The sequence below is a fragment of the Entelurus aequoreus genome, linkage group LG16 (genome assembly GCF_033978785.1).
Source record: "Entelurus aequoreus isolate RoL-2023_Sb linkage group LG16, RoL_Eaeq_v1.1, whole genome shotgun sequence".
In the NCBI taxonomy this organism is placed as follows: Eukaryota; Metazoa; Chordata; class Actinopteri; order Syngnathiformes; family Syngnathidae; genus Entelurus; species Entelurus aequoreus.
In genome coordinates this window covers 31,299,090-31,314,185 of record NC_084746.1, presented here as the reverse complement: position 1 = coordinate 31,314,185, position 15,096 = coordinate 31,299,090, and the positions used below count along the sequence as shown (strand labels likewise).

The 15,096-nt window shown below is 36.2% G+C and overlaps 1 protein-coding gene across 8 annotated transcripts in view; it reads left to right on the top strand.

Annotated features, from left to right (window-relative positions):
* kmt2cb (lysine (K)-specific methyltransferase 2Cb) overlaps window positions 1-9,568 on the top strand; it is a 187,808-nt gene extending 178,240 nt beyond the window's left edge. For all 8 annotated transcript variants that reach the window (XM_062022643.1, XM_062022645.1, XM_062022641.1 and 5 more), the window contains 3 exons: window positions 6-79; window positions 505-613; window positions 7,716-9,568. In XM_062022643.1, coding sequence (XP_061878627.1) covers window positions 6-79; window positions 505-613; window positions 7,716-7,811 — 279 coding nt within the window. In that variant the 3' untranslated portion in view covers window positions 7,812-9,568. The remainder of the gene's footprint in view (window positions 1-5; window positions 80-504; window positions 614-7,715) is intronic.
* Window positions 9,569-15,096: the final 5,528 nt, after the last annotated feature.

Genomic DNA, 15,096 nt, shown 5'->3' with positions numbered 1-15,096 from the left:
TCCAGAATCGAGCGGTGTTCATGTTCCGCATCGACAGCGAGCACATTGTCGATGCAACTAGAACAGGAGGGCTCGCAAGGTAAAGTGAGATTCTTCTACTGGCTCTGCACCTCCTCTTAGTAAAGAGAACTCGCTAAAAGAATCCCTGCCATACACAGTTTGTTCAAGCATGCTTAAAGTGAAGCCTCTGGCCTTTCTTTGTTGGTTTGAATGCACTCGTGACTATAACCTTGGCTGTGTGGCCAGGGTGCCCCAGGCTACTCATTTCAAAGTATTTTGTACTGTACATGATCAGCAGTTGACTATTTTATTTGTTGACATTTCTTACATCTGTTTCCATAATGTTTTGAATCAAAGATTTCTCACTTATTAAAAAAAATAAGCATATACTTCTACTTGCCAGGTAAGTCTGCTCAGTCATCCGTTTCTCTAAATACGGTAAACAGATGTACGACTAAAATGTACAACTGACATTTTTTAAGCCCTTTTTTCTTTGATCAACAGGTACATCAATCACTCTTGTGCCCCAAACTGCGTCGCTGAGGTGGTAACGTTTGAAAGGGGTTACAAAATCATCATCAGCTGCATTCGACGTGTTGAAAAAGGAGAGGAGGTGGATACTCTTTGCTTTTTTTTATTAAAATCATTTAAAAAATAGCACTTTGCTGCACAATGGAACCTCGAAAGATGAACAATGTGTTCTGGGACTCTGGTTTTGTATGTTATATTTTACACTTTTTTCCAGGCGTCTTCGTGATTTTACATATCAAAAATATCGTGAAAACCTTTTGGTGTGCTCGGCATCACGAGAAAAACATCAGTATACTGTATCACTATCCATTTTACTTGCTACGGGGGAGGAATATTTTCTTCTATTTTGAAATGATCCTTATTTTTTTTAAATGCAAATGTTAAAAGGTATGTTATAGATTACTTCTAAGTTATAGTTTCACAACAGTTCTTACCCTAGGAAATGTGAATTAATTTATTTTATACTGTTAAGGCAATTTCTTAAACGAGACTTATTTTATAAAACCAATTTTTCTTACCTATTGGTACCTGTTGTGTATTTGAGATGTTCGTAGGTCTCAAACATTTGAAATCAAACAATGGAGTCAGTGAGGAGATTTTTTTAAAACAATCTTGCCTTCCTTCATACGTCCTCCAAACGAGCTGTTTGGAATTTACCCCACTGGTGACGTTTTTCACAATTTTGACGTCAGCGCATATCTCCATATATTGTCGGAAGTTACCCAAAGAGTTTTGCGCGAGGCCGTCATTGTAGTCATTTTGGGGCAGACTGGCACGTACACACACATGCATACTCCGCTGTTGCCATTCCTAGTACAGAGAGCATATAGTTTTAACTTATCTGTAAGTGGTCTTGCGATGGAAGCGCTAAAAACTACATCATGGATGAAGATTAAGTCAAAGTGGAGGCATGTAAATAAGACTGCCCACAGAGACGGTTAGAAAGCAGCTTGAAAACGGTCTGTAAAACATAACCTATGCAACATTTTGACCAAAGAACCAGCATTACATGTCATGTAGACCACAAGGGAGTGTTTAAATGTAGAAAAAATGTATCATAATTTACCCCTTTAGGTGTTTTTTTGATATTCTTCAGTAGCATAGGAGTATAACGTAAAGCAAACCACTGTATTCATCAAACTAAATACTGTGGAACCTCGACTTATTAACTGGTTCTTGAACAGGGTTCGTACATAGAAAAGTTTGTATCTATCTATCCATCCATCCATTTTCTACCCCTTGTCCCTTTCAGGGTCGTGTATTGAAGCACATTTTTCCATAAAAAAACAATGTTAACATGAATATTGGGTTCCAGCCTCGACAAAAGCCGATGTTTTAGTAAAGATTTGCATACTTTGAACACCATATAACGCACTATAGAGTAATGTATATCAAACAAACATAACAATGGGGTAATGGATTAACTTTCTATTTACTGTATTTTCCAGACTATAGAGCCCTATAGGGTGTGGTATATTAGCCACACCCACTACATTTTAGGGAAAATAAATATTTTTTTCCATATATTAGCCGCACCGGACTATAAGCAACAGATATATACGTTGCAAAATAAATATTTACACAGAAAGATTTTGTAAATGTTTATTTTCATACCTAATTGTTTCCAAACGGTGTTTGTAACATGGCAGTAAAACGGCTGATCAAACACAACAGAAGTCATCATCATGGACCCACTAGCTGCGCAAGTTAGCTCTCTCATTAGCTAAACAGACTCAATAACTCCTTAGTAACATTGTGTTGAATTTACTGAGGGATTTGTGAAACTGAAACAATGCAAAAAAATGCTGTAAGTAATACTAACACAGACACTCGTAAACGTGTTAGCATATTAGCTAATCATTACAATACGGTAGCACGTACAAATATGCATGAAAACACTCCTACAGTCATCACACATGGAACAGTTTAGTAAGTATAAACCATTGTAGTTCTACTATAAAACTTACAAATGTTGCTTGGAGTTATAAATAAAAAAAAAAAAACATATGCGTTAAAAGCTATGGACGGCTTGAAGACTGAACAGCACTCTATTTACGGTTGAAAGCAGTAAACGGAAAGACACTGCATCACCTGCAGTGAGAAAATTCATACAAAAGAAGATAGCTCAAACAAAAAGACCTCAGTGTATTTGCTTGTTTTTTTTTTTGTTTTGTTTTTTTAACTTTTTGTATTATGGCCGTCAGCGGGGGAAAATCCATAAATTAGCTGCACTGTTTTATAAGCCGCAAGGTTCAAAGTGTAGGAAAAAAGTAGTGGCTTTTAGCCTGGAATTTACGGTGATAACTAAGTCAAAGCAACAACAACCAGCTAAACTGTCCGCATCAGTAGCTGCCCTGCCAACATGCACCCACACACAGTCACTAGGCCTGGAGTGCACTCACTCTTTGAAATCACAAAAATCCTTAACTTTAAGAACCAGGTCGCTACAAAGATTAGGCATAAAAAAAAACAAATCCCCTTTACCCTGTCAGTTAATGTTCTTGTAGTGTAGCAAAAGAAAGTGGCATAGGGTGGAAGCAGTGTTGACACCACTGTGGATAATTCCTTAATGTTTCAAACCACACTTGGCTTGCTCGTTGCTTTCTTTAAACCCATAGTGTGCAAATCAGAACAATGCTGTTAAAAAGCTAAAAAAGAAATCACACAAACTAGCAATTAGAACAGCAGCTAAGGACAACACTGCTCTGCTGACGGAGATCCATCAGGCCGCCCACAATAGATGTGCTGCAGACACACAATAGTTCGTAAATCAAAGAGTTTGTATAATGAGAGGTTCGTTAATCGAGGTTCCCTGTACAGCTAAAATAAAGTAAAATGACCCTTTAAAGAAGACTGACAGGCATGTCATGGAGAGGGAACAGGAGGGTGGTTTTTTTTAATGTATTATTTTAGCCTTATGATAGTCATGAAATATTCAATGTACAAAACCCAAAACCAGTGAAGTTGGCACGTTGTGTAAATGGTAAATAAAAACAGAATACAATGATTTGCAAATCCTTTTCAACTTATATTCAATTGAATAGACTGCAAAGACAAGATACTTAACGTTTGAACTGTTAAACTTTATTTTTTAAGATTAAGATTAAAGTACCAATGATTGTCACACACACACTAGATGTGGTGAAATTTGTCCTCTGCATTTGACCCATCCCCTTGGGGAGCAGTGGGGAGCAGTGGGCAGCAGCGGCGCCGCGCCCGGGAATCATTTTGGTGATTTAACCCCCAACTCCAACCCTTGATGCTGAGTGCCAAGCAGGGAGGGAAACGGGTCCCATTTTGCAAATAGTAGCTGATTTGGAATTTGATGCCTGCAACATGTTTCAAAAAAGCTGGCACAATTGGCAAAAAAGACTTGAGAAAGTTGAGGAATGCTCATCAACACTTATTTAAAGTTAAAGTACCAATGATTGTCACACACACACTAGGTGTGGCGAAATTATTCTCTGCATTTGACCCATCACCCTTGATCACCCCCTCGGAGTTAGAGTGTCCGCCCTGAGATCGGTATGTTGTGAGTTCAAACCCCGGCCGAGTCATACCAAAGACTATAAAAATGGGACCCATTACCTCCCTGCTTGGCACTCAGCATCAAGAGTTGGAATTGGGGTTAAATCACCAAAAAATTATTCCCGGGCGCGGCCATCGCTGCTGCTCACTGCTCCCATTTTGAAAATCCCACAGGTGAACAGGCTAATTGGGAACAGGTGGGTGCCATGATTGCGTATAAAAGCAGCTTCCATGAAATGCTGAGTCATTCACAAACAAGGATGGGGCGAGGGTCACCACTTTGTGAACAAATGCGTGAGCAAATTGTTGAACAGTTTAAGAACAACATTTCTCAACCAGCTATTACAAGGAATTTAGGGATTTCACCATCTACGGCCCGTAATATCATCAAAAGGTTCAGAGAATCTGGAGAAATCACTGCACGTAAGCGATGATATTACGGCCCTTCGGTCCCTCAGGCGGTACTGCATCAAAAAGCGACATCAGTGTGTAAAGAATATCACCACATGGGCTCAGAAACACTTCAGAAACCCACTGTCAGTAACTACAGTTGGTCGCTAAATCTGTAAGTGCAAGTTAAAACTCTACTATGCAAAGCGAAAGCCATTTATCAACAACACCCAGAAAAGCCGCTGGCTTCGCTGGGCCCGAGCTCATCCAAGATGGACTGATGCAAAGTGTAAAAGTGTTCTGTGGTCTGACGAGTCCACATTTCAAATTGTTTTTGGAAACTGTGGACGTCGTGTCCTCCGTACCAAAGAGGAAAACAACCAAGATCAAAGTTCAAAAGCCAGCATCTGTGATGGTATGGGGGTGTATTAGTGCCCAAGGCATGGGTAACTTACACATCTGTGAAGGCGCCATTAATGCTGAAAGGTATATACAGGTTTTGGAGCAACATATGTTGCCATCCAAGCAACGTCTTTTTCACGGACGCCCCTGCTTATTTCAGCAAGAAAATGCCAATCCACATTCTGCACGTGTTAGAACAGTGTGGCTTCGTAGTAAAAGAGTGCGGGTACTAGACTGGCCTGACTGTAGTCCAGACCTGTTTCCCTTTGAAAATGTGTGGCGCAATAAGGAATCCTAAAATACCACAACAGAGACCCTGGACTGTCGAACAACTTAAGCTGTACATCAAGCAAGAATGGGAAATAATTCCACCTGAGAAGCTTCAAAAATGTGTCTCCTCAGTTCCCAAACGTTTACTGAGTGTTGTTAAAAGGAAAGGCCATGTAACACAGTGGTGAACATGCCCTTTCCCAACTACTTTGGCACGTGTTGCAGCCATGAAATTCTAAGTTAATTATTATTTGCAAAAAAAAAAGTTAAGTTTCTCAGTTCGAACATTAAATATCTTGTCTTTGCACATAGGTTGAAAAGGATTTGCATATTCCGAGGTGCTGCGAGTCGGCCAGTTGTTGGGGTAGCGACCTTGTGTGTCAGCATGTCTGTGATCTTCTTTTAATTCTTTTTTATTTATTTTTTTTGATTTTATAAATAGATTTAATTATTTATTTATTCTTTTTTTTTTAAATATATTTTATTAATATTATTATTATGTATTTATTTATTTTATTTATTTATTCCCCTACCTCAGGGGGGGGGACTCGGCGGGGCGGTTGCTGGTTGTTCCATCTCCATCGTTGGGGTCCCTGCGGGTGGGGTGGGTGGTTCCTGTGGCCCCGTGCTGGGTGGTCCTGTGGCGGCCGGCTTGGGTGGGGTGGCCGTGGGCTGGCCTCGCCGCGCTCTCCGGGGGTGGGGGGGGGGGCTCGTGGGGGCCCTGTTGCCGGTGGGACGGGGGCGGTCTTCCCGTCCGGTTGCGGGGGGTCTCCGGGCCCCTCGGGCGGGGCGTCCCGCCTTTCTGTCCGTGTGGGGTGTGGTCTCTCGCTGGCTTGGGGTCTGGCTTCCCCCTGCTTTTCTCGTGCCTTGTCCTCTGCCGGGTGCGTCTGTCTGCGGCCTGCTGCTGGCCCTTGTGGGCGGCGCGGTGGGCCAGGCTCTCGGGTTCCTGTCGCTGGCCGGCTTGGCTGCGTGGGGCGGTGGCCCCTGGTTCCCTGGGCACCACACCTACTGTTTGTGGGATGGGCTCTCGGGGAGGCTGGGGCCGTACTCTGGCTCCCGCACACACTGGGAGTCAAATGTATTGTACATGCAAATTCACATATACTCACACACATACATACAGACATACATAGGTACCTACGCTCCCACATACATATACAAATAAATACAGTACATATTTACACACTCAAAGTTCGTACATCCACACGCACATTCATTATACAAACATACTGTATACACATACTGTACATATACATTCACTGTAAAAACATACATATACACATACTGTACATATACATACACTGTACAAACACACATATACACATCCTGTACATATACATTCACTGTTCAAACACACATACTGTACATATACATTCACTGTACACACATATACACATACTGTACATATACATTCACTGTACAAGCACACATATACACATACTGTACATATACAAGTACATATGCACACATACACTCATGCACATAATCACGTTTCATCAAACATATATTAACGTTGTTGCCCTAGGGTAAACTGGGTATAACACATGGCACACTGACAAAGCTTAACCTATTGTTACTATAACAATCTACAAGGTTAATGTAGATTGCTTCTTTCTTCCCCTCCATTTTTCTGCATTCTTTCGTATCTCAAGTTATCATTACGTATATGTATTGTTGCATTTGAACAATTGTATTGTTGATAATAAAGGTAAAGTATTGGTATTGTTTATTATCAATAGCACTATTTCTATTGGTATTCATATTGCTCCATTTTTAGTGTAATAATGCTCATTGTCATTTCTGTATTTTTATTTTTATTTTCGCTAACTGCTTATTTGCTATTACTTTTACCATCATATTTGTACATGTCGTATTTGCTGATGTTGCTCTGTTGTTGTTGTTGTTGTTGTGTTTGCTGTTGTTGTTTTTGTCTCTCTGTCTAATCCCCCTCTTGTCCCCACAATTCCCCCCTCTGTCTTCCTTTTTCTCTCTTTCTATCCCCTCCTGCTCCGGCCCGGCTGCACCAAATGATAATATAAATACATTTAATAAAGTCAAAATACAAGTAAGGCAACAAGAGAAGTATCCTACACTTCTCTTTTGTAAAGTAAATCTGAACAGCCGATATGGGCATCTACATCTGCTATGTGATTTGCCCGAGAAGCTGGGCAGGACATTTAAAAAAAAAAAAAGATAAGGATTTGCTAATCATTGTATTCTGTTTTTATTTACGAATTACACATAATGTCAACTTCACTGGTTTTGGGTTTTGTATATATACTGTGCAAAGTTGTTGGAGGGTTTTGAAGTTGTTTTAGAGGACTTTGAAGGCTACAGCGGTGACTTGCATTAGCCACATTGTTTTTATCATCTTTGAAACCCCTAAAAAAAATAAAAATACGTTTGTTCTTTCATAATGATTGTACACGATAGGAAAAATTCCCCAAAAAAGTGCAGTTTCCCTTTAAAGCGTAACAACTAGCCAAGAGTTAGCTCTTATCTAAAAAAACAACTGTTAATTATCCACACATGCCGGCGAAGTTCAGATTTTTCAACAGGAAGCGTGACAAAATGTTTGCTTTTTCATTCTCCAGTTGTTTTTCGACCACCATTTCGACCCCGTCTGCGGGGGCGGGCACAAGGTCGCCTGCCACTGCGGAGCGCCGGAATGCCGGAAATGGATCAACTGAAGGAAAAAACGGAGGAGGCTGACAAACCCTAAACGCATTCCCCTGCTTCCAGTGTTTGGATGTGACCGACTTCACACGGAAGAGGTTTTGGCTCATTAGTGGTACACAGTAGCAGGACGCGACTTGTGCCATATGTGGGAGTGAGGCTGTAATAAGCCCCGCCTCTTTGCTCTACCTGTAAGTGTGTGTCTGGTGTGGACTTCACCAACGAATGAGAAAGCACTGTGTGGGGTGCGGCCTTATTGCTTACTAAGGGCAGGCCCTTTGTGTGTGTGTGTGTGTGCGTGTGTGTGTGTGTGCGCCTGCGTGTCATAATGTACGACTAAATGTAGACATCACTGAATGAGGAATGTACAGCAATGAATACTGCGAAGGGAATATTAACTTGCACTAAAAAAACAAAAATGAAAAACCGACAAAAAAAACCCACACAGACACACAAAAAACGTAAAAAATACTTGATTCCATGAGTCAGTTTTATCATTGTCATGTGACGTGTGTGGAGAGGTTTTGTATTTATTACTGCGTGAATGGATTTTATTCTTCAAACCACGAGCTGAAGAAGGCGAGATCACTGACAACAGAAGACATGCTGTTACCTTTTTTTGTATAAAATGTACATAAAGAAAAGTATAGGAATAACCGACCAAATACTACCTTAACCTTCTCGATGTTGGGTGTTACATTTGTTCTCCCCCTCCCCCGTTCTGTTCGTCATTGAAATTTATTTAAGATGGAGCGTTATTTCTGTTTTTGAGAGTATATATTATGATTATTCTGTACAGAATTTGTAATATAACCACAATAATTCACAAAGTATTTTTGTTGTAAGAGTAAGGTATTGTAGCTGTAGTGTTTTTGTGACTCACACGTCCTTTAACCACTCGCCGAGAGAAGACTATTTTTGTTGACTAACCTAACCAATGATCGATTACCGAATCCGAGAAGGAACTCGTCAAGTAAGTGTGCTGTTAATCAGGTTTGATTTTAAACAACTGTGAATGAAGTTTTAAACACCCCCTAAAAAACTACTTTTTAACACAAATAGGAGCACCGACGTATATTAGCTGTTGTTTTAATGTTGCTTTTAAACAGCGTCTAATCATGATGAGTTAGACAGGTGTGTGTGTGTGTGTGTGTGTGTGTGTGTGTGTGTGTGTGTGTGTGTGTGTGTGTGTGTGTGTGTGTGTGTGTGTGTGTGTGTGTGTGTGTGTGTGTGTGTGTGTGTGTGTGTGTGTGTGTGTGTGTGTCAGAAAGAATCACGGGGGAATTTTTACATCCGTCGCTCGTCTTTCTCTTTGGATAAAAAACATGTCTTTATCCAGAACTATTTCTTATACGGACACGTCACAAGTCACATGCGTAGAAACGGAAGAGTTTTTTGCGTGCACAATTTGAAGTCGACTGTAAAAAAAAAACAATTTTGGAGACAGTCTTAGAACTTGTAATGTATATGGCATGTATTTTTTTAACTTTCCGAAGGCTCAATTGTATATATTTTCTCAATGAATGGTTGTAACAAAATTGTTTCTTGACTATTTTTCTTCTCTTGTATATGACATCATCCTGCCAGTGTGTTTGTGCTACATTTCCTTGGTCGTGTAAAGTAGTCCCGTTTTGTTTATTTTTCTTTTCTTTTCCCCTCCCTTTTTTTCTGTTTTTTGAAAATGCCTTTTGAAGTGTACAGAGTATGGGGTTTGGAGTTTGTGGAATTGAATTTAGAAACATTTACAAAAATAAACTATTTTACATGTTAACATATTGTGTATGTTTGTATAGCCAATCAAGAGTCCTATATATTTATTATCTTTAATCAATACAGGAAACGCTTGTTTTGCCCAATAGAAGAGCCTCTTTTATTTTAAATGGAACCTATACACTTAAAAAAATTCCAATCCACTTTATGCCAGATTATTTTTTAATTGTCCGTCTGAAATGTCAACGGTGCGCACAAACGGACACGTGTTCCCCATGTCCCAGTAAAACAGTTGAAAATGTGATTTGCAAACCTTTTAATTTTTTTCCCCAATTCAGACCACATGATTTCTAATTAAATGTTTTATATATGTCCACTAGATGTCGCTTTTTCCCCATTCAAAGCATCGTTTCACACTCTTTGCTACCAATTTCTTTCTTTTCAAGTATTAGGTGTAAAAATTGGTGTGTTCCTTTTATTTTTATTTGTTTTAAAGTTATGTAAACCTATTGGTGTCTTTAAATCTTAAAGTTGCCCCAAATGTAGCTGATACTCGACAGCCCTTTGAGACACTTGTGATTTAGTGCTATATATATAAACATTGATTGATGTGTATTTCGGGCTGAAGTAGTTTTAAAGATAGACTTTCCTAAAGGGGAAAAAAAAATTATTTTTTGAGTGTGTGTTTTTAATGTTAAACTGGAAATCAGTGTGTTAGCCAATCATTGGCCTATTTTATAGCCTAATAGATATATATATATATATATATATGTGTGTGTGTGTGTGTGTATGTGACGGTCCACAGCTGTATGTGGCAAAATTCAGCTCCACACTGCTGTCGCTTCAACATATCACTGGCACCAGGTGGATTATGAATTTCTTTTATTACAGTGTCCTGCAAAACAGTGCAAATTGTGAGACTGTGAGTCCACTTGGGTCACGGGATTATCAGTAGGAAGGCGTCACAGTTCCGATGTTTGACATAATAAAACCACAGTTTCATTTTACAAACAACATGTTACATTTGGATGTGATCGTATAGTGTTTAAACCAAATCTTCATACTAATTATCATATTCATTTCTCTCAATTGGTTTCACCTGTACTGATATTGGTATACTTAAATTTACAATAATCCTTTTTTTTTATATGCAAAATACACAGTAAATTGAGTTACTACATTTTACAGGATGTCCCTGAACGCACCTCGCATCCAAAATGGCTGCTTCAAACCATGCGGTTGATAAACCAGGCTGCGGCCTAGCCAAGCTACCATTAGCATCATAATAATAGGTGAGGACAGCTATATAAACAACCAAACAATCACAGTGGCATGAAATATAATGTTACCTGCAAAACAGTGCAAATTGTGAGACTGTGAGTCCACTTGGGTCACGGGATTATCTAAATAACACATCAACAATCACCAATTAGTTTACACAGTAAAAGTTGTGTTATTGTCTTCAAAATATCACTCTAAGATACAGTTTTGGTCAATACCAATTAGCTAACCTTTTTATGTGTACATTACAAAGTACTAATCAAAATATAAACAGTCAATATTCACTAATTAGTAAACAATCCCGGACAATGCAAAAACGTGTCTCACCAGTTGGAAGGCGTCACAGTTCTGAGCACTTCCCGCAGGTAAAGTACATACCACTTCTCGCCAGCAACAGGCGCTGTTGCAACACTTCATTCATAATTTAATCAAGCATAATGAACGTCTGTTTCTACACCGTTACATATATACACATATATATTTATGTATATATATGTACACAGTATATATATATATATATATATATATATATATATATATATATATATATATATATATATATATATATATATATATATATATATATATATATATATATATATATATATATATATATAATGTATATATGCACACAGTCGTGGTCAAAAGTTTACTTATACTTGTAAAGAACAATGTCATGGCTGTCTTGAGTTTCCAATAATTTCTACAACTCTTATTTTTTTGTGATATCACATGGACAAAGATAAGACCTTCTGGAGGAAAGTTCTGTGGTCAGATGAAACAAAAATTGAGCTGTTTGGCCACAATACCCAGCGATATGTTTGGAGGAGAAAAGGTGAGGTCTTTAATTCCAGGAACACCATACCTACCGTCAAGCATGGTGTTGGTGGCATACTTGCCAACCCTCCCGAATTTTCCGGGAGACTCCTGAATTTCAGTGCATCTCCCGAAAATCTCCCGGGACAACCATTCTCCCGAATTTCTCCCTATTTCCAGCCGGACGAAAAGGCACGCCCCCTCCAGGTCCATGCGGACCTGAGTGAGGACAGCCTATCGTCACGTCCGCTTTTTTTCCACATAAACAGCGTGTCTGTTCATAACAGCGTACTTGTTCATATAGAAAATGCCCACATCACTCAAAATCCAGTCCACATTTTCTCTGCGACCTTGCTTGCGGTCCTGCAGGTGTGCAACTTTGAAGCACACAGTGCTGCAGAACAAGAACATGAACGGATGCAAAATGGACATAAGAAAGTAAGTATTCATCACTGCTTGTATAGTCAAATGTATTAGCTCCACTTTGCACCAGGTCTGTGTTTGACAAATAAAAACCTGTCTAGCACACTATAGACAACCTCTGTGCACGTCGTACATTCGTTGTTTTGCAGGCAAAAGTTACATTGCTGCTCTAAAACAATGCTGCTACTTAGTTAGCTAGTTAGCCTGAAATGCATCATGAAGGTCCTGGTTATTTATAAAGTTAAATGTGCACTCTTTTTTTACCATTTGCTATCTTTGGAGTTACTTCCTTCTGGAGCATCAGCTGTGTTTCTCACTTTACACATGGAGGAGAACAGGGCACTCCACAACCCCTATTGACCTGTAGGAGTCAGGGCAGAGTAGCACAGAAAGTGAGAGGGGAGAGGCCTCTACTGGAAAGGTGAGTAGGAGAATAATGATACATATAAATAAATATTTTAAAAACATTTTTTTTAAATGGCTTATCGATGAGCCATTTGTTTTATTTATTTCTGGGTGGATCATGTTGACTATTGGACCTCCTAATTGTCAATCATTCTGGTGATGTTACGTAAGGACATATATATATATATATATACCATATATATATATATATATATAGTATATATATATATATATATATATACATATATATATATATATATATATATATATATATATATATATATATATATATATATATATATATATATATATATATATATATATATATATATACATATACATATATATATATTATTTATATAACAGATTGTATTTGTAATCTACTTTACATTTGATTCCAAATCTCCAAGTGCTACAGAATTACAACCATTGGCATTGTTAGTCCTATTTTGGCGTTGTAATAAATAAAAAAATAAAAAAATGGCTTATCGATAAGCCATTTGTTTTATTTTAGACATATATATATATAAATATATATATATATATATATATATATATATATATATATATATATATATATATATATATATATATATATATATATATATATATGTTACGTATGTTCACGCAGTAATAAATACAAAAATATATATATATATATGTGTCCTTACGTAACATCACCAGAATGATTGACAATTAGGAGGACCAATAGTCAACATGATCCACAACATCCTCTAGTATACCTTTAAGTCTTCCATATATACTGTATATATACAGTATATATATATTTATATATATATGTATATATATATATTTATATATATATATGTATATGTTTATATATATGTATGTATATTTATATATATATATATATATATATATATATATATATATATATATATATGTGTATATATATTTATATATATGTATATATAGTTATATATATATATATTTATATTTAATCTTAAAACTTTAATATATATATATATACAGTATATATATATATATACAGTATATATATATATATATATATATATATATATATATATATATATATATATATATATATATATATATATATATATATATATATATATATATATATATGTATATATATATACAGTATATGTATGAAAGACTTAATATGTATATCCTTACGTAACATCACCAGAATGATTGACAATTAGGAGGACCAATAGTCAACATGATCCACAACATCCTCTAGTATACCTTTAAGTCTTCCATATATACTGTATATATACAGTATATATATATATATTTATATATATATGTATATATATATTTATATATATATATGTATATGTTTATATATATGTATGTATATTTATATATATATTTATATATATATATATATATATATGTATATATCAATCAATATATTTATATATATGTATATATAGTTATATATATATATATATATATATATATATATTTAATCTTAATATGTATATGTATATATATATACAGTATATGTATGAAAGACTTAATTTGTATATCCTTACGTAACATCACCAGAATGATTGACAATTAGGAGGACCAATAGTCAACATGATCCACAACATCCTCTAGTATACCTTTAAGTCTTCCATATATACTGTATATATACAGTATATATATATATTTATATATATATGTATATATATATTTATATATATATATGTATATGTTCATGTATATGTATGTATATTTATATATATATTTATATTTATATATATGTATATATAGTTATATATATATATATATATATATATATATATATATATATATGTTTATATTTAATCTTAAAACTTTAATATATATATATATATATACAGTATATATATATATATATATATATATATATATATATATATATATATATATATATATATATATGTATATACAGTATATATATATATACATATATATATATATATATACAGTATATATATATATATATGTATATATATATACAGTATATGTATGAAAGACTTAATATGTATATACTGTATGTATAAGAAAAACCCAGACACCATCTTTGTAGTAATTTTTCTCCTGCGTGGACTTCCGTCTTCATTTACAATGAGTGAAGCTGCACGAAACCTTGTGTCTGCAATTGTAAATAATTTAGTTTTTAAGTTTTGTGTTTCTTGTAGAATCTATATAAAGTAATATACATTAGCCTATTGTTAAAATAATGAAAAAAATATCATTAAATATATTTGTGTTATTGTATTGTTACATTAGTGGCTGTTGTATTATTATTGGATGGCTTGTTAAACATTTCATAGGATTTTCAGAGGGAGGAACTTAACCTGGTGTTGTGCCATACTTGCAAGGCCATCCCAGCTTGTTGGAGTGTGTGCACTCTTTCTTCAGCACCTCCCTAGTGAATCATCATAAGTTCATGGAGGCTCAGGCAAGACTTGGATTGACAAAAAGTGAGCTTGCGCAACTTTCAAACACTCGCTGGGCATGTTAGTTGCGATCGATCAGTGCAGTTCTTGGGACATTGCCTGCCATTTTGGAGTGCCTTTCTGCCATTGGATCCTCCATAGCTGTTGGTCTCAGAACAAAGCTCTATAAGTTCTCAGCAGTCTACACACTACTGATGTTTCAGTCACTTCTGTCAATAACTGAAGGACTCCACAAGCTCCTTCAGAA